The sequence below is a fragment of the Leguminivora glycinivorella genome, chromosome 13 (assembly GCF_023078275.1).
Source record: "Leguminivora glycinivorella isolate SPB_JAAS2020 chromosome 13, LegGlyc_1.1, whole genome shotgun sequence".
Lineage (NCBI taxonomy): Eukaryota > Metazoa > Arthropoda > Insecta > Lepidoptera > Tortricidae > Leguminivora > Leguminivora glycinivorella.
In genome coordinates this window covers 10,155,769-10,181,557 of record NC_062983.1, presented here as the reverse complement: position 1 = coordinate 10,181,557, position 25,789 = coordinate 10,155,769, and the positions used below count along the sequence as shown (strand labels likewise).

The following is a 25,789-nucleotide window of genomic DNA, read 5'->3' as shown; positions in this document are numbered from 1 at the left end:
CGAGGCTCTTCTGAAGACATTATGAAATCAAACATTTTGTTAATAAGATCTCGATAGTCATACACAATTTACACCATATTGATTCGTAGTGATTCAATGCTCTTTGCCATATTTACTCAACATAAGTCAAAGTCACGTTGACAAAAAGTAATGCAGTATCATAGTGATCATGCTCCTCTCAGCATTATTCTTTTTCGCGTTCCACGTAAATCCTTTTTAGAGTGTGAATAAAAATGAAATTGTAGATTAGATTTTCTCATAGACCTATATTTCAGTGGTTTTTCTATGTCAATGAATAAAATTTAATGATTTTTTTTTTAATTTAACAAGACAGGTAGACATATTATCAGCAGTTCTCAAAATATTTTGCACTTTGGATCACGTATTCGATATTGATTCATATAGAAGATAATAGTCTATGTGCTAACCAACATCTAACATATTTTTCAAAATTTACCAAGGAAGGGGTCGGGTAGAGACCATTAGCTCTATTCTACAGGTGTTTTTTAAAATAACTAACTGGAGCCCATTTCTAAAAACTGAAAGTTACAAGTTACAAGCGGAAGTATCTTTCTAACTTGTCATATAAGACATTGACAACCACTTGTAAATATTTCTAACTTGTAGCTTCGAGACATGGGTATCGAATTTTGTACGGGCCCATCCTTAATACAATTATATATTTTTTAGTCACGCGTCCGGTGTTTGATCCCATAGTCCACCGCTGTCATTCAAATATTCAGTTGGTTAATTACAGAATATAATTAACTTTAATTTACACACCCATGCGTCCTTTACAACACTAGTCGCAGTCAATCAAAAAGCCAGAGGGAAAAGAGCATTTTTCCCGCAGCAATTGGTACTTCTTTGACAACCAATATTCTGTCAAACAAGTCTGTCAGTAAATAAGAACAAAGAAAACTATAGGTATCCTATTATCTAGCACCCTAAAGAAAAGGATGCATATAGTTTTCTTTGTTCTTATTTACTGACGGACTTGTTTGACAGAGTATAGTAAATGAATCGGAGGTTTACATAACAGCTACCCCTTTACTTAATCGCAGCCTTGAATGTTACATCAGCTGACATAAAAAAATTGTAGGTAGAATAATTATATTTCTAGTAAATTTATCTAAATCTGCTAAACATGTACACAATCACATTACAAACAAAGATATATCTTGAAGAATCAAATTTCGGAGCATAATCATTAATAATTTCATTTTCTTCCAAAAATTCTGCAAACATGGCACTTTTATCGTTTATCTCGCTAAATCTCATTGCGTCACGTTTCACATCTTCGGGTTGTGGTGGATCAAGGAACGCTAGCAAACCATCCATGATGGAGACGCAGGTTGGCAAGATCTGCTTTGGTGGCAACGCGAGACCGTGCGCTCCGGTGTCCGGTAACATGATGGTTGCAACGTGACTGAAATTATATTTTTCATTTTTTAGGTGTAAGACAAGTCCTGGGTGCATAGCGGAAAGACACAAACGCTCACGAAACGCTCACGAAACGAAACGCTCGTAGACATCTATCTCTATCGCTAGTGCGTATTGGCGCGACAGAGACAGACTACCTTTCGCGTCGCAGAAATGCCATTCGGCTCCGGCACCTGGCAGGTAAGGGCCACATCTAGCATCTCGCGAGCGTAGTCGGGCCAACTGTATGGAAAAAGACGCCGCGTCGGCGTTCATATTCAGTTGGCCCGGCGCTACGCCCGTGAGACGCTAGATGTGGCGGCCCTAGGCATGGTCGCGTGATAAACGATAATATATGTATAATACTTACGTAACGTTAATTGCTCTTTTGACCCAGTCTGCACTTACACCTGACGCTAAGTATCCTGCAATGTGAATGTGTTTTTAGCCCAAGTATGAAAAGTATTAATCAACCAACAATAGTATCGATAGTATCGATATTGCTAACATTATAAAAATTACAATATTATAACACAATCCTAAAGTCGCTGAATTACTAATAAAAATTAAAAAAAAGACTGTATGACCTTGTGTATCAAAATTAGTGCCAACTTTATATTCAATTTGATATTTTGTGAATAGTTTTTCAGCCATCAATTCAGCCAACTTTTTCTGGAAGTAAAAAAAAATATCAACATTATAAAGAGTCACATTCTAAATAAATAAAAATATAAGGTCAACAATACGGGATAACCCTAATTGACATTTCAATTGTTCTGTTGTTACAAAATCTGACACTAATGCAATAAACGAAACCTTTCATTGCATGATTTACACCTGTATCGATACACTGTCAGAGCTACCATTTTATTGGTTAACGTGACACACAGACGAAAATCCATTCGCTCCTTCAATCTATTCGTGTCTGCTCTTTTGATTCTTACCGTACTATTGTAATTATCTTCATACATCCTAGAAAAGGAGTAAGGAAGGATTATATACTGTCCATAAGCATGAAAAGACAGATAGTATTCAAGACTGAAGCTGTTGTCTCTCGCAAACGTAGCCATTGCTGCAGATTCCGGTTCAGAGAAAGGTTCTGTGCCGCAGTATTCGTCATCTATTTTATCCCTTTTTGATCCCAATTCTGTTGGACAAAGATAATTTTAAACTGTTGTTCAACATGTCTTGATAAGAGTCTGTCAAAAGTGAGTACTTGAACTGAACCGAAGCGAAGTCTGAAGAGAAATGATTGTGTTGCTGAATGTAGACAGGTGTTTCGTGATTATTTAAAGGCCTCAGAACCTCTTTGAGTTGGATAACAAGATTTTTTTTTCAAATATAACTCTTAGGTATGACCAAAGACATATACAACGTGTTTCCGGTATCACTCAAAACCTCAGACACCCCAACAGATTTTTATTTTTTTAAACTCACCTAGAGTATTCATATTTTAATCTGATGGTTACTTTTTTTTAAATTGAACTTTTAGATTTATGTACAGCTCTACTTGACTTTAAGCTCTACACTCAATAAAATAATTGCTAACTACCATCATAAACCATAAAACTATTTATTTGTGTACGTTACTGCAACGACATAAGGTTTACCAATAGACACCTAAGATGTCATTATAAAACACTTTAAAGCTTTGTCACAGTAAATTTTAAATTGGACAGGTAATCGCAGTAAGCAAATTCAAACCCAATATTCAGGATGACAAGGTTGTAATTAGGTACGAGTTCAATTTGTTATGACTTATGATAAACATTAAGATTAAACTGACAAACAACGTCAAACTCGTAGCGGAAAAAATAATCGCCCAAGTAACCAGCCAGTATTAATACCCCTAAATACTGAAAAAGGTAAACAACCTCTAGCAATGCGCTATACACAATGTTGTATTACGAATACAATAGAATAGGCACGTAAAAAATAACTAATCTTACTAATTTAAATAAAAATATTACCCCCATCAAGATATAGCTCAATCGATTCTACTCTCGATTCTGAACAAACGGTTTTCAGGTTTTTAGTGTTAAGTGAAACACGGTGTATAACTCCGTATAGACAGATAAAGTCTAAGAAAAAAACGTACCTAAGTACCATACAAAAAAAGGTACGGTGGCCTAGATGGCATTACACCTTTGGGGTACGCTCAGCTAGATGGCGCTAATATTAATATTTGACATTTTAAAACATATCATGCTAACAATATGGGCCAAATTGTCAAAACTGAGGTTCAAAAGTTTTAAGCCTGTGTCAAGAGATGGCACTGTGATTACCTGATTACACATTTTACTTCGACAGTAACTCTCTATAATACTCGATCTTCTTTGGTATGACAAATTTTCTAGCAGTAAAAATGTTCAAATATGAATCTATTTTAAACTTTTACAAGCTTTCTAACCTACTTATCCCCTTATTCATAAACGCACACTAAAGTTATGAAGCCGATAAAATTCGGTTGTCCTTTTCTATCACACCAATACGCCGAAAAGAGACAAACGAACTTTATCGGCTTGATAACTTTACAGTGCGTTTATGAAGGGGGTTATTCTCTAGCTTACTTCCAAATAAAATTCCGAAATTGCGATTTAAGTCGACACCATAATCACCACGGCGATTTTTCTTCCACAATCGATCCTAAAATAGAGACCGTAGACCGTATAAATAAGAAAAAACATTATAAAATAATGATCTCCAAAAATAAGCAAGACGACAAAATGCTAAATCAAAATACATACATGTGTTTGTGAATAAACATATCCATCTGGGTTCATTACAGGAACGAAAAACCAATCGTACATTGGTGCTACAAGCTTCAACTCTTCGCTGTTGGAATTATTCGCGTTTACTAACGCGTAGATCATGTAGGTAACCACCGCTGGGGATATCCACTCCCTTCCGTGGCTTCCACCTTCCACTATGACTTTGGGTCTATGTCTGAAGTTAAAAACTGGTAAATATTTTTTTAATATGTAGGTACAAATTTTGTATTTACTCGTTCTAGCGAAAAGCTCTAGCTTTTCGCGCGACAATATTATTTGTAAACTGCAATGTCACAGTTTCGTTTTCTTTCAACCCCTTATTTGCCAAGAGTGGCACTGAAGCTTTAGTAGTTTCATGTGTTCTGCTTACCCCTTTATGGGATACAGGCGTGATTGTATGTATGTAATATTATTTGTTGGTGTTTAGAGTTAGGCCATATCGAGATTAAAGACTGCAACATAATGTATGAAATCTACACATCGACGTAGTTGGTGTGCTGTAAGCGTGCAATTCCTATATTCGTTTTAGCTGAATTGGATTGATTTGTCAGATTTTCGTAAATTCGTCTGTATCAGTCCCAAAATTGGCTACCTTCTAATCTATTTCAAATTTGAGAAAGTTTGTATTCACCTGTTCTTGCAAATTTTAGCTTTATTCAACTTTAGTCTCACTGCAAATATGTCCCTGTTTTCAATACTCTTTCCTATAGGCAATAACTGAACCTCATTAGGGTGTGCAATGCTAAAATCTCTCAGCCAGTTGTAAATGTCGTCCAAACCGTAATAGTGTTCCCATGTGAACGACTCCAGGTGGTGTCGAAAATAGCGTTTGACCGTTTGGTCATCAAATGCACTGGAAAATACATTTATAAGGTAATTGTTAGCTTTAAAATAAAGTAGATAAGTGAGATTCATTATAAATATTAAGGTTTCTGGTAAGTATATCCTGTCACTTACGAACCGCGCAAATTTATCAAATGTAACATGTAATATTTATCATGACAAATATTAACAAATTAAGCAGCTTCGCCATAAATCATATCCGTACCAATATTGTAAATGGGAAAGTGTTCGTGTCTGTTTGTTTGACCGTCTTTCACGGCAAAACGAATCGACAAATTGACGTGATTTTTTAAGTGGAGATAGGTGAAGGAATGGAGAGTGACATAGGCTACTTTTTGTCTCTTTCTAACGCGAGCGAAGCCGCGGGCAAAAGCTAGTACTTAATAAAAACTTCCAAAGATAACTTCTACTAAAACTAACACCTAAGGTCGACCGGGATATTTGCGTCTATTGGACTAAATGGGTCGTTTCAAGATAATATATCAGGGTCGCAATCGTTCTAATAATTATGTTCCATTTGGAAGATATACCTATTCAACAGTACATTATGCAGACGTGGGGCAGAAGTAAAATATTGTAAACGAGAGTAAGTTAAATCGCGACGGTGAAAGTTATTTTTTTTTAATACTACGTCGGTGGAAAACAAGCATTCGGTCCGCCTGATGGAAAGCAGTCACCGTAACCTATGGACGCCTGCAATTCACGGAGTTTCACATGCGCGTCGCCAACCCATTAGTAACTTGTACACTGCATTTTGTGTTAAGTACACAGCAAAAAGGAGTGTACAAGTTCTAAGGAGGGTTCGGGTTGCCGATGACTCAAAGGACAATACACGGAACAAATTAGTTCCACAGGTCCGTCGCCAGCACACGACACCCTCGTTGAGCTCTGGCAACCCTACTCACCGACTGGAACACAACACTATGAGTAGCGCCTAATGCTATTTGGCTGCGGTCTTCTGTAAGGCGGAGATACTTCCCCAATTGGGCTCTGCTCAAGATTCGAGTGAGATGATATCCGCTGTGCTGTGCCCTACCACACAAAGCGGAATATCATTCGCTATGCCCTACCTCCTCCTTTTTATCCCTACAGACGCTAACTTATAAATTGACTTATAAATTTTGAGCTTACATTTGCACATCTTCCATTATAGTAGTAAAGCGAATCTTCGTCCTATATGTATCTATCATAAGTTCACCATAGTTGTAGGGACTAATGGTGAATTCCACAGGCCCCATGACTTTACCAGGTCTTCTCCAAAAGGTGACATTGTACAGCTTCGCCATGTCCTTAAAGAACTTCAGCTCGCGTTCATTTTGCGGCGTACCATGGAGAAGGGCATGGTTCCTGTATGTTATTCCTTTGCAAATTGATGCAAAAGCTAAAGTTATGATGATGACATACATGTTTACTTGGGAATAGGCATTTCTGTTGTTAGTCAAAATGTGAACTTTTACAAAGAAATTATTACTTAGAACACGCTTAGAACATTCCTACGTTTTAGTAAATATTTTATTGATTTATGTAGATTTATGGAAGACAGTGATTGTCATTTGCGGAATAATTACCACAGAATAACATATTGATAGAAAATATTGCTGCAAAGGTTTTATTTCAAAAGCAAAGAGAATGCTACGTGATTTGTACCACCTTCTTTGGGGGTACCTATTTTAGATGAATCATGTTTTAGGAAAAGCCTGTTAGCTTGGTACGGCATAGAAATAAAGCCAGACCAGAAATATGTGATGTCAAAAGGGTGCCCTTATTCTGATGTAAGTATGCGGTGACAGTTCAGTATAGTATGAAGATGGTTTGAAGAAAATAGTTTTAGTGGAATTCCGCAACATGGCGCGTAGTCATATATTTCTGGTCACTCTGGTCAGCCTTTACTGAAAGAGAATTCAAGTAGCCTGCCTGAATACGTACCTCTAAATCTCGAGGTACGTATGTATGCAGGCAGGCCCCTTTACCTTCCTAATAAAATCCTAATAGAATACATACAGTCATACAATACATACATTACACAAACATACATATTTTAAAGGTTGTCGGGTGGAGATCGCTCTTTAGCGATAAGACCGCCTCTTGTATGCCTCTATTTATAATCATTTGTTTTGTCTCCACTGTATCCTTTTTCTGTATCTTTTGCTGAGGTAAACCAATAAGGAGTATTCTATCTATCTATTATCTAGCTATCTATTATACGCATCATCACTTACCATCAGGTGATGATCGTGGTCAAACGTCTACCTATTCAAACTAAAAAAAAGAAAAAAAGATTTGACGGACAAAATGTTCTATGACATGTTCTTATGACTTCTTTTTTCGCACAGATTTATATAATACAAATCAGTAAGTAAGTATGCACGTTTATTAATAAAAATAATTTAATTAAAAACTGAATAACCACATAATAAAAACATTTATCGAAACGACCATTCCATTAAAAGTAGTCATAGCCTGGCCGCCAGGCGTGTCTCCGTCCATATCATCTTGTCCTGACAGTTTGGTTCCATGGCGAGGTTTGAGGACCTCCATGAGGCCATCCATGGTTTCCAAGCACGTATGCTTGATGTGATGCGCTGGTAGGGCGAAGCCGTGTTTGCCGGTGTCACGGAGCTCGAATACGTTTACGTACCTGTAAATATTCATTCTTCAGATGTTTACAAGCTTTTATTCAACTTGTTTTGTTAGTATGTTAGTTTGGGCAAAGAGGATCGAGTATTATAGAGCGTTACTGTCAAAGTAAAACGTGTAATCACAGTGCAAAGACTGCCAGCTCTCGACACAAGCTTAAAACTTTTGAATCTCAGTTTTGATCCATATTGTTAGATTGATGTGTTAAAATATCAATTATTAATAATATTAGAGCCATCTAGCCGAGCGTTCCCCAAAGGTGTAACGCCATCTAGGCCACCGTACCTTTTTCTCTATGACTTTGTGGTACGTTTTTTTCTTAGACTTTATCCGTCTATACGGGGTTACATATGTCTTTGGTTTGGGTCAAAACGTAAAGAAGCTAAATTTGACCCACTTCCGGGTTTCCGATTGAGCTGAAATTTTGCACACATATTATGTAAATCACGTGACAAGTCAATATAATGGTATCATGGAGCTGATCTGATAATGGAGCAGAAAGGTGATCATAAGAACTTTGTTATGAATCGTCGTTACTCCATTGAGTAAGGGGTTTTTAGAAACGTCTCGGAGAGCAGTAGATGACTGTTGAAATAAAGGTACAGTCGGCGATAAAAACATGTGCCAAAAATTATTTTTTTGCAAAAAAAACTTATTAAAATTAAAAATGTATAAATCTTTCCAGTGCAATATGTAAATGGTACAAATTAGAGTCGGTGCAGAAACTTAGGTTTTTGCAAAAAAAACTTATTAAAATTAAAAATGTATAAATCTTTCCAGTGCAATATGTAAATGGTACAAATTAGAGTCGGTGCAGAAAGGGAAGAGTCGTAGAATGTATTTTAGTTTCCCTTGACTTGAGTTTCTTATTATAGCAGTGCCATCATACTGGGTGTCCCTACAACCAACGTCAAAATGAAAAGAGGTGATAGGAGATCTCATTATATCACACCCTTAATGAAAATGTCATGGTTTTCGAGTTATCGCTCCGAAGGTCTGCCTTGGCTGACTATTTTACTAACTTAGGTTGCTATTTATGTGAACTCACGGAATATTAAATGTCTTCTTGGCCCAACACGCACTGACGCCAGCTGCCATGTATCCTAGAACAACAAAGTAGCGTAACGTATATAATGCACATGAACGTACAAAAAATGTATGATTCAAAACCATGTTGAGGACTGTGAGCTATCTAAACGATGGAGGTGTCGCGGCAAGGATCAATAAGAACAATTCCTCGGAACACTCCCAATTATACATGTAGGTACATAATTAGAAAATGCAGAGCGAGGATACATCTCTGCGCAGCGCCAAGTCGTCAAACCGATCAGAAATATCGACAATCTCAGTCGCCCTTCGTTGGATGCGGTCCAGAGGGAGAGACTGTATCACAGGCAGGCAATTATGGTCGCGCGATAAGACTTTAGTGATAAAATAGCAGGCCGTCCCTATCGCACTATTCGTAAGTGCGATAGGGACGGCCTGATATTTTATCGTCTATCGCGCGACCATGCTTCCCGTGCAGGTTGCAGGTATCGAAAAAGCTATGTTTGTAACTTACCCACAGTGTCAAATGCTGTGCCTACAGTATACTCCGTCCCGTACCTCTTCTTTATACGTGTCGCCGCTCTGTCTCCAATTTTTTTCTATAAAGAAATAAACATATTTATGTACAATACTATGTTCTGGGTTTTATGAAAATAAGTAAGACTATGATTAAGACTATATTATATGGAAAATGTCTGAGTCGGTGTCCCAGATATCTCTGGTGCGAGGAAGCCCTTAGACCTGTGTCTGCACTTGGTGTACCTAACTGGCGTGAAGTGGCGCAGGATAGGGTAGAGTGACGACCTTTTGTGTCAGACGCCAATATACTTTTTGGGTCGCTGAGCCAGTGAAGTAAGTATTTATATTTTATGTTATTTACTGAGTGCTTTATTTTCAATTTGAAATGTCTTACCATTTCATTAAAATTGTCAAGGTGTTTCTTAGTATATGCGTACGGTATGATGAAGAGTTGCCCGTACGCATGGAAGGACATGTAGTGGCTAATCGGTAGACCCTTGTTGGTAGACTGCATGAATCTTCTCAAATGCTGGGTTTCTGGTTCAGAGAAAGCTTTGGGACCGCAATATTCTTCTGAGTCTTTGTCGGTTAATGTAACACCAACGGCTGAAACAGAAAAAAATTATACCATAGAGGAATAAGTAAGGGATGAGTACTCCGTACATCAGTATATGCGGGTTATTTGTAGTGACATCTAGCGACAATCACGCATCAAATAGCGAAAGTTCAGTACCACTACTCGATACTAGGTGTCAACTGCCAAAAAATTAATATTACAAAAGTTTACAACTTATATTACAAGCAGAAGGAATTGAAAACAGAATACTGATTAATATTATTGTAATACATATTAGCTAAAAATTGGTAAGCATTAGACTCTTCGTTCGTCGTGACTCGTGACATCTATTGACAAGTAGCAGTACCTAACTGATAATTTACGCTATTTGACGCGTGATTGTCGCTAGATGTCACTACAATTAACTCGCATTTACTGATGTATGGAGTTGCAACAGAACTATTCCCTTACTTATTCCTCTATGTTAATTAATACGTAACCAAATGAATACCTAATGATCGAGGTCAGACGAGGTGAGGTACATATTTTCGTCGCGTATGTCATATTACGAGTATTAAGCAAATAGCTTACCCTGTCCGTTCTGCTAATGATTACAAGCTTTTATTCAACTTGCCTTGTTAGTACCTATGTTAGTGTGCGTCAAAACGTAGAAGCTAAATTTGACCAACTTCCCGGTTTCCGATTAAGTTGAAACTGGCACACATATACTGTAAATCACGTGACAATGCAATAGTATGGTATCATGGACCTGATCTGGTGATGGAGCAGAAAGGTGATCATAGGAACTCTGTTATGAAACGTCGTATCCCCATTCCCCATCGAGTAAGGGGTTTTAAAAACGTCTCGGAGAGCAGTGACTGTTGAAAGAAAGGTACGGTCGGCGATAAAAGCTTGTGCCAAAAATATTTTTTTTTGCAAAAAGACTTATTTTATGTCTCCACTATACCATCGGCTAAGATTATCGGCTACAAGATCGGAGATATGATGGTGGCCGATCGCCTATTAATGATATGCTCCTAATTCTATGGCAGATCAACTGTTGGTGATGCCAATGGTGTGAGTGAAGGGAGGGTTTAGGCAAGACCTACAATGTTCTATGATCGCCCGCCCTTGCGTCGGTTTCTCGGGTGAACACAATAGAAGTGGCCGTGTTGGTTGACGAGTCACACGAATCGCCATTCTCTCATTTACCATTATTGCCGATGGTGTAATGGAGCCATAACGTCGAATGGTAAATCAATGGTTTCTCATGTCTTGTGTGGAGTATCTTATTTAATGGAGTAAAATTGCTGCATGAAGTCAAAGTATAATGAAATACGATTATTTAAGAGCTTACTTCCAAAAGCGGCATCGAAGTTTCGATTCAGATCGACACCGTAACCGCCGCGGCGATTCTTTCTCCACATACGATCCTGTGTTATATAATATTTTAAGAGAGTATTAATTAACAAATTATATAATAGATGGTGGAGCTGATAATGTAATTTATACTAAAAAACTTTAAAGACTTAAGTAAAACTGTTTATAATGATTAAGTCTAATAAATAAACGAATGTAGAACAGCACGCCGAGCGTGCAATTTTTAATCAGGAATATAAAATTGATAAGTAATTTCCTTAACAAACCAGGTAATGCTTTAAGCTTCGGAAATTTAAGCAGATGATTTTTTACGGATGAAAATAAAAGAAAAATATAGCGTATATTTTTCTTTTATTTTCATCCGTAAAAAATCATCTGCTTAAATTTCCGGACGGAATAGCGGCCCTATATTGGAATTTTCCTGAACTTAGGTACTTAGATTAAAACTCGACATGTAAAGCGTTGTCGTAGAAAATATGAAGGACCATAGGTTTTCGAGTGAAATTGGATGTAATCATAAAATGGACACTGACTTCCATATGACCATAATATCGCTCAAAATCCCAAGGCCTTTTAAAACCTCATGCAATTTTTTATGCTTTGCTTACCGTTGTATGAGTATATTCATAGCCATCTATATTAAATATAGGAATAATAAACCACTCGTAGTTATAAGCAATAGTCTTGAAGTTGTCCCTCAAGCCGTTACGGGCATGGATCAGTTCGTTAATGATATACGTGACCATCGCTGTTCCTATCCACTCACGCGCATGTATGCCGCCTTCAATCACAACTTTGGACCTGTAAAATAAGTGAGATTAAAAGTCCAATTCTAACTTACACTTGTCTTGTCTTTAGGATATCTCATCATCATCACTTCAGCCATTAATCGCCCACTGCTGAGCATAGGCCTCCCTTCGTGTACGCCACTTATCCAGGTCATGGCTAATCTCATCCAGAAGTGCCCTGCAGGTTTCCGGGTTAGGATGTCATTCGGATGTTGATATTGTGTGATTCACTTGTGCTTGCCCGTAGTTGCATTGGTGCGATCGAGACACGCAATAGCTAGGTGACATTATTTTCTAATTGCTAAGAACCATCCAAATGAAACTCCATGATGGTTCCTACTGTTTTTAATATTGGATAGAAGTACTTAGTACAGTAAGGTAAATTTAATTTAGTTTACTTTAATTTTCCCCTCACTAGCTCGGAAACACGTGTTTTGTCCTTTAATACCAGCGGGTAAAAATGCATTTTATCCACTAGTGGGTAAAGTAATTTGACCTTGAATAAAGTCAAATTAACTGCTTTAAAATTGATAAAAGTAGGTGAATCTAGTAATTAAGATGATTTACCACCTGTGGAACTACTGGAAGCAGTGATAAACGCATTTTTTGCGTTGTAGTTTCCTCGCTATAGTGAGGGGAAAAGTTTTGTGTTATACTCGGGTGCAAATGTATTTTACTTCTCGTGTGTTAAAAAACTCGCAAGTTCAGGATTCTATTCTCGAACCACTCGCTTCGCTCGTGGTTCAACTATAGAATCCTTTCACTTGCTCGTTTTTCAATTCCACACTCGGCGTTAAAATACAACTTTGCCCCCTTGTATAACAAATAACTATTAATAACTATACCTCTGGGTTCTGTGATTACAGGATCTACTAGCTCAGAACAGTCGGAACCTAAAGGCGTGTTCACTTACTGTTGTAATGGTTTACTGCGACATAACGCATATTGCTTGGTCAGCGACAACCCAAACATGCATATGTATATAAGCATACCTTTATACAATAAATGATTTATTGACTTGTCCGCGATTTACCTATATTACTCGTGTCTGTCATTTTGACTACACTTTATACATTGGCGCTGCCCATCCTCATCCGTAATAACATATCGTCACTACTTTAAAAAAAACTTGTATCTTCGTCTGTCAATGAAAAGAAAATTGTAGTAAGTATCTATGGAATGCATATATACTTACTGCGTTTTAACTTTGAGGAAAAGCGTGAGATACGAGATTGTTTAAAAGTAGTGACGATATCTTGTTATTACACTGTACATGTTTTTAAGTTAATTAATATTTCTATCAATGAAGTTTGGAAAATTTATTCAACCATGTAACCAGTCATATACCTTCTTTTTGATCCCTTAAAGATGATCTTCATACACATAATATCCCTCCCTTCAAGTGATTTCCCGATACTAAACAAGCTGATTTCTTCAGGATACTGTGTCTTAATGTCCATCATCCAGTTGATGATATCATTTGGGCGATAATAGCTGTCAAAGTTGAATGACTTGGTGTTGCGTCGACTGTACGTGTTCACAGTTTGATTGTCAAACGCGCTGTGAAATAAATAGTGTCTTGATAAAATGATGACTTCTGTAAACTCAATAAGAGTTTTGAATGATTCACGGTTATTTTCATTAGACTTATATTGACCGGGACGTAGTGACACTGTGAGTGTAGTGTGTTTGGACAGACCATCGAGTGTGAATGCGACCAGTAGTAACGCTGAAAGTGAACGCAGCCGACGCGCGCGAAAGAGGGTAAATCGCGCGCTGTCTACGCAACTTGGCATCCACCCGCCTTCTTCAGATTTCCGTGATTATGATGCATGCAACTGCGTCGAAATATCGGGAGCTCGACAAAAATCAAAAAGGTAATCACGGTCTATATCCCGGTCAATATAAGTTCTGTAAGCTCTAGTAGTTGTACGAAATCTTTATTTTCAAAAATAAATGCAAAAATAGAAACTATTAATGAGGTGCAATAAGTTTCCGATGCGGGCAGGAAGTCGTGAGGGGTCAGTGAAGTGAGAGGGGGGTCCTCTCTATTCGTTGGTACTTTTTGTCATAAACCGCTTTAGTCACTTATAAGCAAACCGCGTTGCTTGCGCTTAGTGTAGGTATTAGTGTAGGTACTAATATTATTTATAAATGGGAAAGTGTGTGTGTCTGGTTGTTTGTCCGCCTTTCACAACAAAACTGAGCGACGAATTGACGTGATTGTTTAGGTGGAGACAGTTGAAGGGAGAGTGACATAGGCTACTTTTTGTCTCTTTCTAACGCGAGCGAAGCCGCGGGCAAAAGCTAGTATTTAATAATTCAATCAAAGATACTCACGTCTGTATGTCATCATGTAGCGTTTCCAAGGAAATATTCTGACTCCTGGCTGCGGACTTCACTATATTCGCATGATCAGGACTTATAATGAAATCAACAGGTTTGTTGACCAATCCTGGAGGCTGCCACACGTTAACATCATAGTTCTTCGTTACATTTTTGAAAAATTCCAAATCTTGTTCGTTAGCAGGCAAACCCCGCAAAAGCATGAATCCATCGTATCTCCTCCCTTCACAAAAACTTAATGCAAGTAGTATTAAAATACATTTAAAAATCATTGTAGTTTCAAATAAATATTACATTAGTGGTGTCAAAAGATCGCACATCATAAAACCGTAGCTCAATAGATTAAGGCATAGTTTTGAAAGTTAACAAAACAAAACTTATCATTTATTTTCAGCCAGTATTTTTTAAATTGTAGTTATTAAAAATCGAAATAAGGTGTCATATATTAAAGAAAAAATGACGAGCACCAACAGTGGTGAAGGCCGGATCACTGTTGGTGCTCGTCATTTTTTCTTTAAACTATGACACCTTATTTCGATTTTTAATTTATACATAGTAGTGTGACTACCTAAAAAACACACAAATCAAAATATTTGATTTGTTCCAATAGTTTTGTAGTTATTACTTTATCCATTATATTTGCTGAAGTGTTCGAAGATCAGACCAATATTCTTTTTATTTTATTGTGAATGCGTATTTGTATAGGTAACATGCCAAAAATATAAACTTTTAAATGAGTACAAAAAGTAAACATAAATCAAAACCAATGTTTACTATGTAGTGTAGGACATTAATATCTAAATTATAGACTAAATATCTGAATTATTGCCAAAAATATAACTCTTTGCAGTTTTTATATTTTTTAAGTAGACTTTTAAATGAGTATCATCCGATTGAAAACGTATGCAGGAATTTATCTAAATTGGATATCGAGAAGTGGATCCCAATTTCCAAGATTTGATCTAAATCAAATAGAAACTTGAAATATAGAAATTGAAGCTTTGCAACCAGAAAAGTGGCTGAAAAGTAAAAAATGTAACCTAAGATTGTACAAGTATTTATTTGTTGTGAAATTTTACTTTGGGTGATCAGTTATACATGCTCCATAAGAAAAATATCCTAACCCCCTTCTTATTCATAAACGTACCTACTCTAAAGTTATCAAGCCGATAGAAGAAGTTTGTTTGTCCTAATTCTATCACACCAATACTTCGGAAATGGTTGATCCTTTGAACGCCAAGGAACTAAAAGTGTTGTATGTCGTGCCTGTGACCCCAATGACCACTAAAAGTGTAATTTAGACCGATATTGATGATGAAGCTGCGTACGGATTACTCGTGCAAAGGTAAGCAGGCTCGCGCGCGAGTCACCCTGGCTGCTATCAGTTTTTGGAGCGAGGTTTCTTTGACGCGCGGGGCTCGCGCGCAAGCCGGCTCACCCAGGCTCGCAGAGTCCGTACGCAACTTGAGCTTAGCGTCGACACAATTTTGTGCCGTGGGCCGGGAGGAAAACCGTCGAAAAGGTAAGGCATTATTTAAATCCACACGCTACTAAAATAACAAAAAACTTGCAGAGCGAGTATGAATGTATGTGAATATGTAAGTTTAGAAGTTTATCAGAATAATGGACTGAAAAAACCAAAGAAAATTTATACATAAGGCCAGTCCATTCAACGTTGTTACAGCCGTGCCGTCGGGTTGGGATTCGTTCTCTTCATAATCTGATAGTTTGATTGATTCCCGTGGTTTGAGGAGTTCCATAAGTCCATCCATAGTTTCCAGACATGTGGGTTTTATCTGGTTTATCGGCAAGGCGAATCCGTATTTTCCAGTGTCACGAAGCTCAAAGACGTTCACGTACCTATAATAGTATTTTATACAAGCATGGTATATTGCAGAGCTTTTCAGTCGACTTCCATGTTTAGGCCACGAAGCTTGCCGAGTGACCCAAACAGTATGGAACGAGATTGAACTATTGAACCTATACAATAGCTAATAAAATAAGTATATCAATAAAATGAAGCTTGAAAATTCGCCAGTCGACGAACTGTAAGTTTATAGGTAAATAGAATTCCTATCTTTTGTACCTATAGGGTGCTGTTAGCAGTTATTGGAGGCTGACCAGTAACTGGCAAATGGACCCTAACTAGGACCAAATAAAAGACGAATAAAAGCAAATAAATTATTGTGAACTCACCGAACTTTATACGCTTTCTTGACCCAACATGCGCTAACACCAGATGCCGTATATCCTAAAACATGCCAAAAACGCCATCACTCCATCTTCAGTCAATTGCCCTATTCATATCAAAGCCCTAGAGAAAAAGGTACGGTGGCCTAGATGGCGTTACACCTTCGGGGAATGCTCGGCTAGATGGGGCTAATATTCATATTTGACATTTTAACACATATCAAGCTAACAATATGGGCCAAATTGTTAAAACTGAGGTTCAAAAGTTTTAAGCTTGTCGAGAGATGGTATGCACTGTGATTACACATTTTACTTTTACAGTAACTCTCTATATAATACTCGATCCTCTTTGATACGTAGTAATGCTTTTTCTGTCCAAGTTTACAATCTATGCCCGTATGTGTAATTTCGCCTAATGGTGTTCCACGCCTAATGGTGTTGAATCTCGAATAAACAAAGCCCGAGCCGCTTTCGGTCAGCTTAAACCGGTGTGGAGCTCCTCGACCCTGACTAGAAGAACTAAACTGAGGATTTTCAATTCCAATGTAAAGGCCGTATTACTGTACGGGTGTGAGACCTGGTTTGTCCGCAAAGACCTAATGTCAAAACTCCAAGTGTTTGTGAACAAATGCTTGAGGCAGATCCTGCGTATCTTTTGGCCTAACTGGATCACAAACGCCCACTTATGGAGAATAACTGGACAAGCACCCGTACAAGAAGAAATACAGACGCGGAAATGGCATTGGATTGGACACATCCTCAGAAAACCTGATACCCACCTATCCAAAATGGCCCTCACCTGGAATGTACCCGGAAAGCGCAAACCATGCCGCCCTAAATCGACCTGGCGTCGTTCGGTTCAGCAGGAGCTCAGGGTGCTAGACATGAGGTGGGAGGTCACTCAAACTGCCCAAGACCGGAGTAAATGGAAAAATATGATTCGAGCCCTACACCCCAGCAGAGGGTAACAGGATGTAAAGAAGAAGAAGAATGGTGTTCCACATTGAAGCGCTGGTGGCCTAGCGGTAAGAGCGTGCGACTTTCGATCCGGAGGTCGCGGGTTCGAACCCGGCTCGTACCAATGAGTTTTTCTGAACTTATGTGCGAAATGTCATTTGACATTTGCCAGTCGCTTTTCGATGAAGGAAAACACCGTGAGGAAACCGGACTAATTCCAATAAGGCCTAATTACCCTTCGGGTTGGAAGGTTAGAAGGCAGTCGCTTTCGTAAAAACTAGTGCCTACGGCAAATCTTGCGATTTTTCTTGCGATCAAAGCGGACCCCAGGCTCCAATAAGCCGTGGCAAATGCCGGGATAACGCAAGGAGGATTATGATGATGATAATGGTGCTCCCACACTGACTGTTTTAAAAGTTATACATATAAATAAATAAATAAAATAAATAAATATTGGGGGACACCTTACACAGATCAACTTAGCCCCCAAACTAAGCAAAGCTTGTACTATGGTTGCTAAGCGACGATATACATACTTAAATAGATAAATACATACTTATATACATAGAAAACATCCATGACTCAGGAACAAATATCTGTGCTCATCACACAAATAAATGCCCTTACCGGGATTCGAACCTGGGACCGCGGCTCAGCAGGCAGGGTCACTACCGACTGAGCCAGACCGGTCGTCATAACATTGTAGACGCTCGGTCTGGCTCAGTCGGTAGTGACCCTGCCTGCGGCGCCGCGGTCCTGGCTTCGAATCCCGGTAAGGGCATTTCTTTGTGTGATGAGCACAGATATTTGTTCCTGAGTCATTTTCTATCTATATATGTATATATTTATCTATTTAAGTATGTATATCGTCGCTTAGCACTCATAGTACAAGCTTTGCTTAATTTAGGGCTAAGTTGAACTGTGTAAGCTTAGGTGTCCCCAATATTTATATTTATTTTTTATTTTTATATTTATTGTGTGACAGGGAAACTTTATTTTCCTCTTAGGCCGAATAGAAAATGTCATAAAATGTTTGCATAACTTACCCACCGTGTCGTATGCTGTTCCTACAACGTACTTTGTTCCGTATCGCTTCAAAATACGTTTTGCCACTTTTTTTCCTATTTTCTCCTGAAAATTAAAAAAAAATATACCTATAAGTAACTGTTACAGATGTAGTAGCGAAAACATTTGCCTTCGTATTGTTACGGAAACACACGAACGTGTCGTGCTATTTCAGTCAGTTTCAATACAAGATGTACTGACATTGACTTAACTAGCATGACAAATACGAACGTTTCCGGAAAAATACGAAGGTAACCCTTTTCGCACTACATATGAGCTTCATATTTCCTGGCTCATATAACCCAGCAACTTTCAAGTCAAGGATAAACATGCACCTTCTGGGCGAGCTCCATCGTAGGCCACGTCTTCGCCTTAACTAGTCCGTGGCCGTGAGTATTAATTAAGCCCGTTTATTGTAAAAAATAAAATTGAAACATTGAAACATTTATTTAAATAACATAGGGCCGGTTTTTCAATCGCCAGATAAATATATCTATCAGATAAAGTTATCACTATCCTTTTCATCACACGTATAAATGACAATGACAGCTAACATTTATCTGACAGATATTATTTATCTGGCGATTGAAAAACCAGCCCATAGTAAGTTAAATTTTATTCTGCTCCCCACACTAGGCATAGCCTGTCCTGCGGTGGACATAGGACATAAATAGTGTTAACAATTTAAAAAAATACAAGATTAAAATTAATGGATAAACTTTTGAAGTTCCTTTGACAGAAAAAAAATCCAAAACCTGGAAAAATTAAGAAAAGAAAGAAGCAAACAATTATTTAGCGTACAATGCAACGTAGGTGACTAAAAGTCGAAAAGATTTTGAAAGGTTCCCTCTATTTGGCATACCTTCAATTATACGAAACGATTTTCGCATAACAGACTTAGCATAATCGATTTTCGACAAATTTAATGTTAATTTGACAAAAAACTTATTTGGCATAATCTAAATATTACTTTGATATTTGAAACAGTTGTCGCGTCTGGTTTCGTACAAAAAAGCAAAGTCTTACAATCAGTAAGTCTATTGGGAAAAAAATTCCCATTGGTTCAACTGGTAAAACTACGCGGTAAGACTAGAGAGAATAGCCTATAATAGATTATGCGTAAGGTGAATTATGGCAATGTAGATTATGCCAAAAATAATTCTTGATTGTAAAATTATGCCAAAACAAGGGGAACCGATTTAGAAACTAGACAATGAGATAGCTATTTATTTTATTATTTAAGAACAAAAAAAAATTAAAGACTTACCATTTCACTAAAATTTTCAAGGTGTTCGGTAGTATATGCGTATGGTATGATGAAGAGCTGTCCATATGAATGTATTGATATGTAATGGCTTATAGTCAAGCCCTTGCTTGCGGATTTCATAAATTTTCTTAAACTTTTGGTTTCTGGTTCAGAGAATGGTTTAGGGCCGGCGTATATTGGAGACTTTTTACTGGTTTCTGTTGCATCAGCTAAACAAACAGAAGTAATTTGTAAAGGAATCTTAAATTGTAAATTATTAACTTATTATTTATAATTTAAGATTTCTCAATACGAGTAGATAATATCCTACACCCTGACCCGGCTTCGCTCGTGAACTGAAGCACAAAAATGGTAAAAATTATATAGTACCTATACATATATCCATATTAATATTATAAATGAGAAAGTGTGTGTGTCTGTTTGTTTGTCCGTCTTTCACGGCAAAACGGAGCGACGAATTGACGTGATTTTTTAAGTGGAGATAGTTGAAGGGATGGAGAGTGACATAGGCTACTTTTTGTCTCTTTCTAACGCGTGAGAAGCCGCGGGCAAAAGCTAGTATATATATAAGTCGCTATGTACTTAACACAGCAAAAGGGAGTGTACAAGTTTTCAATGGGTTGGGAACGCGCATGTGACACTGCTAGAGTTGCAGGCGTCCATAGGTTACGGTGACCACTTTCCATCAGGCGGACCGTATGCTTGTTTGCCACCGACGTAGTATATAAAAATATATTTTATATTGCGTGTTTTTTTTTTCACTTTAACATCGTCATAATTTTTTATTTTGTAGTTATTGAGTTTCCGTAAACGTAAAGAAACGGCCCGGCGGATTTTGTTTTGAAACATGTACTACATAGATATAATATGTTCGTTGGCTGATAATCTCAGTGACCGTTAGGACTAGAAAGCTGAAATTTGGTACAAATATGTATATTAATCACGCCGACAAAGTGCAAAACTAAATAGTGGAAAAAAATGTTTCATTAGAGTACCCCCTACACCAAGATACAAGAAGAGTATCCTTTTACCGAGCACGAAAAAAAAATGTACTTAGCTCTTATTTTGCTTAGCTTAAGTGAATTAGCATATTACTTTTTTATTCCATTGCTGTACTCTTTTTGTGTTATGGTAATAAACGTATTTTTTTTTTACACGTAAAGTGGGGAGTGATTTTTTTTCCATTTCAACCCTAACGTGTGATATATTAACTCTAACACCAAATTAAATTATTTCATAGGAAATATTTTAATTTGTGTTTTTTAGTAGACATACTACTATTATTTTAACTATAAACTGAAATAAATGTCATATACAAAGAAAAAATTACCAAGGCCTCCAAGTGTGTGTGTGTGTGTGATATATTGTTGGATAGGTTATAAACTGAAATAGATACCATACGCTAAATAAAAAGCAATCAAGCCAACTGGTGGCGAAGCTGGGAATGAAATAATTTGATTGGGATTTAATAAAATAATTTGATTTATTCCCTACATTGTTAAATAGGTATTTAAGAATGAATAGGGATTAGGGATTTACTAAAATCATTTTTTGATAATGCTCATATTTTCGGAAATAATCGCTCCTAAAGCAAAAATCGTGTTCTCCCCCTCTAACTTTTGAATCATAAGTTTAAAAAATATGAAAAAAATCATAAAAGTAGATCTTTATAAAAACTTTCTAGGAAAATTATTTTGAACTTGATTGGTTGAACAGTTTTTTTTTAAATACGAGAAACTACAGAACCCTACACTGAGCATTGCCCGACACGCTCTTAGTCGGTTTTTTTATACGTTAATATAACTTCTTTAACTTAAAAAATCGAACTAAGTCACTTAAAATACTCTGCTACTAGTGCTACCTGTGTAGCGCACTGAACATTCTTATAATAGCCTATTATCATTTTTATTCGTCCAAGAAGAAATAGTTGGGATTGAGGGTTGTCCCAAGCGTTCTAGTAATTGTGTCATTTATAGATCTTACTTCCAAAAGCGATATCGAAGTTTCGATTCAAATCGACTCCAAAACCGCCACGCCGATTTTTCCTCCACATTCGTGACTATATTGTAATCAAAAGAAAAATCATTAATAACTTATGTCATGCTCAGGGACCGCAACTTTGGTGCCGGTGACGTCATTATGACGTTTAGTCCGATATAGGATGTTCTTTTAATAACATTGCAATACCTCAATTCTTAATAATGAGATATTGAGAACTGCTTGGTATTTGCATAAAAAAATAATGTTAACATTAAAAAACGATGCAAGTATTATTTTTATTGGCTTTTTTTACAGTAATGTAATTTTAACAAAAAATATTATTCTTCGTGTACTTAAATAAAACAACATATTAACAAAAGGTTGTTTTTTTTTACATTTCACACGTACATTCAGGGCAAAATAATTCTTTAACCTCTCGCCAATTCGGAAAATTGGGGTCGCACTGGTCATAATTCCTATAACCGCATATTTCAATAAAATTGGAAAAGTTCTTATTTTTTAATTGATTCCAGGGTATATTCGAAGCTATCATAAATTTTGTTAAATCCATATTGAAATCATGCTGTGTCATTTTTCCTCCTTCTCGTTCTATATGCTTTTTTGTTTTCAAATGTTTCTCTATATTACTTGCTTTTCCTCTTAAATATTGGTCACAGCAGGAGCAGTACATTTTTTCATTTTGTAAAATCAGAAAAGGAAATTTCTGCAAATACGGTTCCATAGCGAAACAATAATATTTCGGTTATATTTTACCAATGAAAAACAGTTAAACAGAAATTGGTTGTCATTTCCCACAATCTCGGTTTTAACATGACAAAGACAGTTATGTTTTTATACGTGGCCAGTACGTGGAAAAACTCTTAACTCAAGTTTGAATATCAGTAAACTAAAGAGGCTAATAAGTTGTTATTTGATTAAGTGTATATAATCTAGATAACAACACTCTGTATTTAGCTTGACGTCATACGTCTGTCATCGGCACCAAAGTTGCGGTCCCTGGGCCTCATGCTTATTCAGAGTTGTCTGTTTTGATTGAATATCGAATATATTTATTCTTTTCATTATAAGTTTTTCAAGATTGTTGTACTTCATTCTTCATATTAGACGGATAGAGCGGAAAGCACGAAACTTGGCATGCATTTGATCTTTAGTATAAATTGTTTTTAAATTATACTTACAGTTGTGTGCGAATATTCGTAGCCGTCCACATTCAATAAAGGAATAATGTACCATTCGTAATTGTTAGCAATTTTGTTCCATTCTTTATTTTTTCCTTTGGGGGCATGGATCAGCTCATTAATGATATAGGTAGCCATAGCCGACGTAATCCACTCCCGGGCATGTATATTACCTTCAATTATAACTTTAGACCTGAGAAAATATACATATTTAGTAAAAAACTAGCCGAGAATCAACAAAAGGTGTGGTGTCACCATCTAGTCGATCATACTTTGTTCTTGATGATTCCGAAGTCCGTTTTTTTAGTGCGAAATATTTTCTTTCGTATTTTTCCGGAATCGTTCGTATTTGTCATGCTAGTTCAGACAGTGTCAGTACGTCTTGTACTGAGATTAAATGAAATAGCATGACATGTTCCACGTTCGTACTTTTCCGTAAAATATGAAGGAAAATCTTTTCGCACTACACCTGTAGTGTTGATTTACCTACTTAATTTGTTTCAAACCTTGGTTTCGATCCTTTCAAGACGATCTTGACGCACATAATATCCCTGCCCTCGGCTGTTTTCCCGATGCTGAACAATTTTATTTCTTTTGGGTACTTTGATTGAAGATCTTTTAACCAATTGACTATATCATTTGCGCGGTAATAGCTGTCCCAGGTAAAGGAATCGGTGTTGCGTCTTCTGTAGGTGTTAACTGTTTGATTGTCGAACGCGCTGCAAAATATGCACGAGTGTTAAGATTCAAGTAGGAATTCGTATTTGAAATAGAGTATAAGCCAGCGTTAAGTGGCTCCACAGATAGAATTATAAGCCCAACGGCCATCGGTTCTTTAATGTTCTTTCTCCGTTCGTTTTTTTTTTTTTTTTTAGTTTTAATAGGTAGACGTTTGACCACGGTCACACCTGATGGTAAGTGATGATGCAGTCTACGGTGGAGCACGCTAACCTATGAGATACCTATTTACACCGTGTCCAATAAGTTTGAATACAGCACAAATAGCCAATAAAACAAAATGAACAAATAGTTACTACATTATTATTATATTTTATGAATGGCACTCTTATTTACTACATTCACAACAAATGTTTTGGAATAACTCCAGCATTAACTTGTTTACCAGCCTCAAACGCTTCTCAAACGGATCACACGCGGCACGCACCGTTTTCTTCACATTTCATCCCAAATACTCTCAATAATCTTTTTGAAATGATCTAGGTTTATGATTTTATAAAAATTTAGTCTTCAAAGCATGTATGACCATACAAAGTAGTCTAATACGCCTAAACCTGGAGGTCTGGGTGGCCACTCATGTTTCGGATAAAAAACTGCCAAATTAGTCTGAAACTACGCTAGAATACCATTTGCCGAATGTGCTGGAGGTGCGTCTTGTTGGGACACATGATACTCATTCCCAAGCATCCTTTTTAACTTTAAGGCATTTTTTTCTCCAAAACCTTGGTTTTAAAGAAAAAAACGTTGATTTTAACGCTTTTATCTGTAAGTACTGAAGGTAGTTTACCTCGCTTACATACTGCATCCCACACCTGGGCCGATGGTGAGCTCTGGAACCTAGGCACATTTTTCTAGTTGCCCGGAACGTTATCTATCCTCGGTACCCATAATAGTTTATTTTGGACACGTGGCGTCTGTTTTATCACATACAGATTCTGCTTATAAAAAATAACTCGTCACCTGCGTGCCGAGCAAGTATTTTGTTGGCACTTTACCTCTTTGTTTTTCTTAGACACTTCGGAAATTTCATGAACTTTGTGCTTGTATTTTATTAAAAGGAATATACTCTTCAGTTTAAATAAGAATTTGATGGCCTGTGATCCCTATATCTTTAGAACTGAGGTAAAATGTGAGTATTCGGACTTATTGGACACGGTGTATAGTAAATATATCTAGTATTAAAAAAATGAATTTTTAAGCATGGTCTAAAAAACACTTTTATCGAAATTCGATTTTAGTGAAGAGTATTACATACATGAAATCGACATAATTATTTGGATTTACATTTGACGTTTCTAAAAATACAAGAGATTTTAATTTTAAAGTAATTAAAACAAAAGTTATTCCAAAAAACAGTTTTTGATCCTAAAATTGTTCAACTTTGATGCCAAATATCACAGAAACAATGAGCTGTGAAGGAATTATGAGATACTATTTTGTTTAAAGACGATGTTGTTAATATGATAGGCTTTCGAAAGTATCATAATATCAATGGGAAACTAATCATAATATCACAGGGAACGCCCTTAGAATTGATGCATTCTCAATTACCAAAAACTCACCTCTGTATATCACTCTGCAATATTTCCAAGGGAATATTCTGACTGATCGCTGCAGACTTTACAATTTCAGCATGTTCAGGGCTTATAACGAAATCAACAGGCTTGTTGACCGACCCTGGAGCCTGCCACACGTCGACATCATAATTCTTCGTCACGTTTTTGAAGAAATCCAAATGTACTTTATTAGCGGGCAAACCCCGCATAAGCATATATCCGTCGTATCTCATTCCATCACATACATTCAGGATAAGAACAATATAAAATACAAAATATAAAAACATTGTTAGATAATCAAATTACATAAGTGGTAACAATGTCAAAAAACATTACATCATAAAAGCGTAGCTCAATAGATTATAATCACAGCTTATTTTGAAAGTTTTTGAAATTACAAATACAGATGTCATAATATACCATAGATCAAGCAAACATATCTACTTAGCGTGGCAAATGAACTCAGTAAAATCCACTAAGTTGTCCGTCTTTAATCGCAGCTTGGTGCTTTCTGGCGTCAATTTTTAT

At 36.9% G+C, this 25,789-nt stretch overlaps 1 protein-coding gene across 1 annotated transcript; it reads right to left on the bottom strand.

The window, feature by feature from the left end:
• Positions 1-1,128: 1,128 nt before the first annotated feature.
• LOC125232721 lies at positions 1,129-25,564 on the bottom strand. Its single transcript, XM_048138479.1, has 23 exons — positions 25,268-25,564; positions 23,474-23,686; positions 22,968-23,160; positions 21,772-21,847; positions 19,789-19,997; positions 18,503-18,587; positions 16,506-16,560; positions 15,964-16,169; positions 14,304-14,532; positions 13,311-13,523; positions 11,784-11,976; positions 11,153-11,228; positions 9,634-9,845; positions 9,235-9,319; positions 8,722-8,776; positions 7,444-7,674; positions 4,825-5,046; positions 4,170-4,368; positions 3,993-4,068; positions 2,367-2,569; positions 2,010-2,094; positions 1,793-1,847; positions 1,129-1,429 (listed from the first exon to the last, which is right to left on the bottom strand). The coding sequence occupies exons 1-23, from the start codon at positions 25,546-25,548 to the stop codon at positions 1,129-1,131; spliced, it is 3,753 nt and encodes a 1,250-aa protein (XP_047994436.1). The 5' UTR covers positions 25,549-25,564.
• Positions 25,565-25,789: the final 225 nt, after the last annotated feature.

Bases quoted from the DNA above. Each gene is read 5' to 3' on its own strand.
- LOC125232721 (XM_048138479.1), bottom strand. From the start codon at position 25,548: ATGTTTTTATATTTTGTATTTTATATTGTTCTTATCCTGAATGTATGT. The intron at 16,561-18,502 runs GTAAGTTATGCA...GGCATGTTTTAG, and splicing joins AACAGCATACGACACGGTGG to GATATACGGCATCTGGTGTT. The intron at 5,047-7,443 runs GTTATTCAGTTT...TGTATTTTCCAG, and splicing joins ATAAATGTTTTTATTATGTG to TGCATTTGATGACCAAACGG.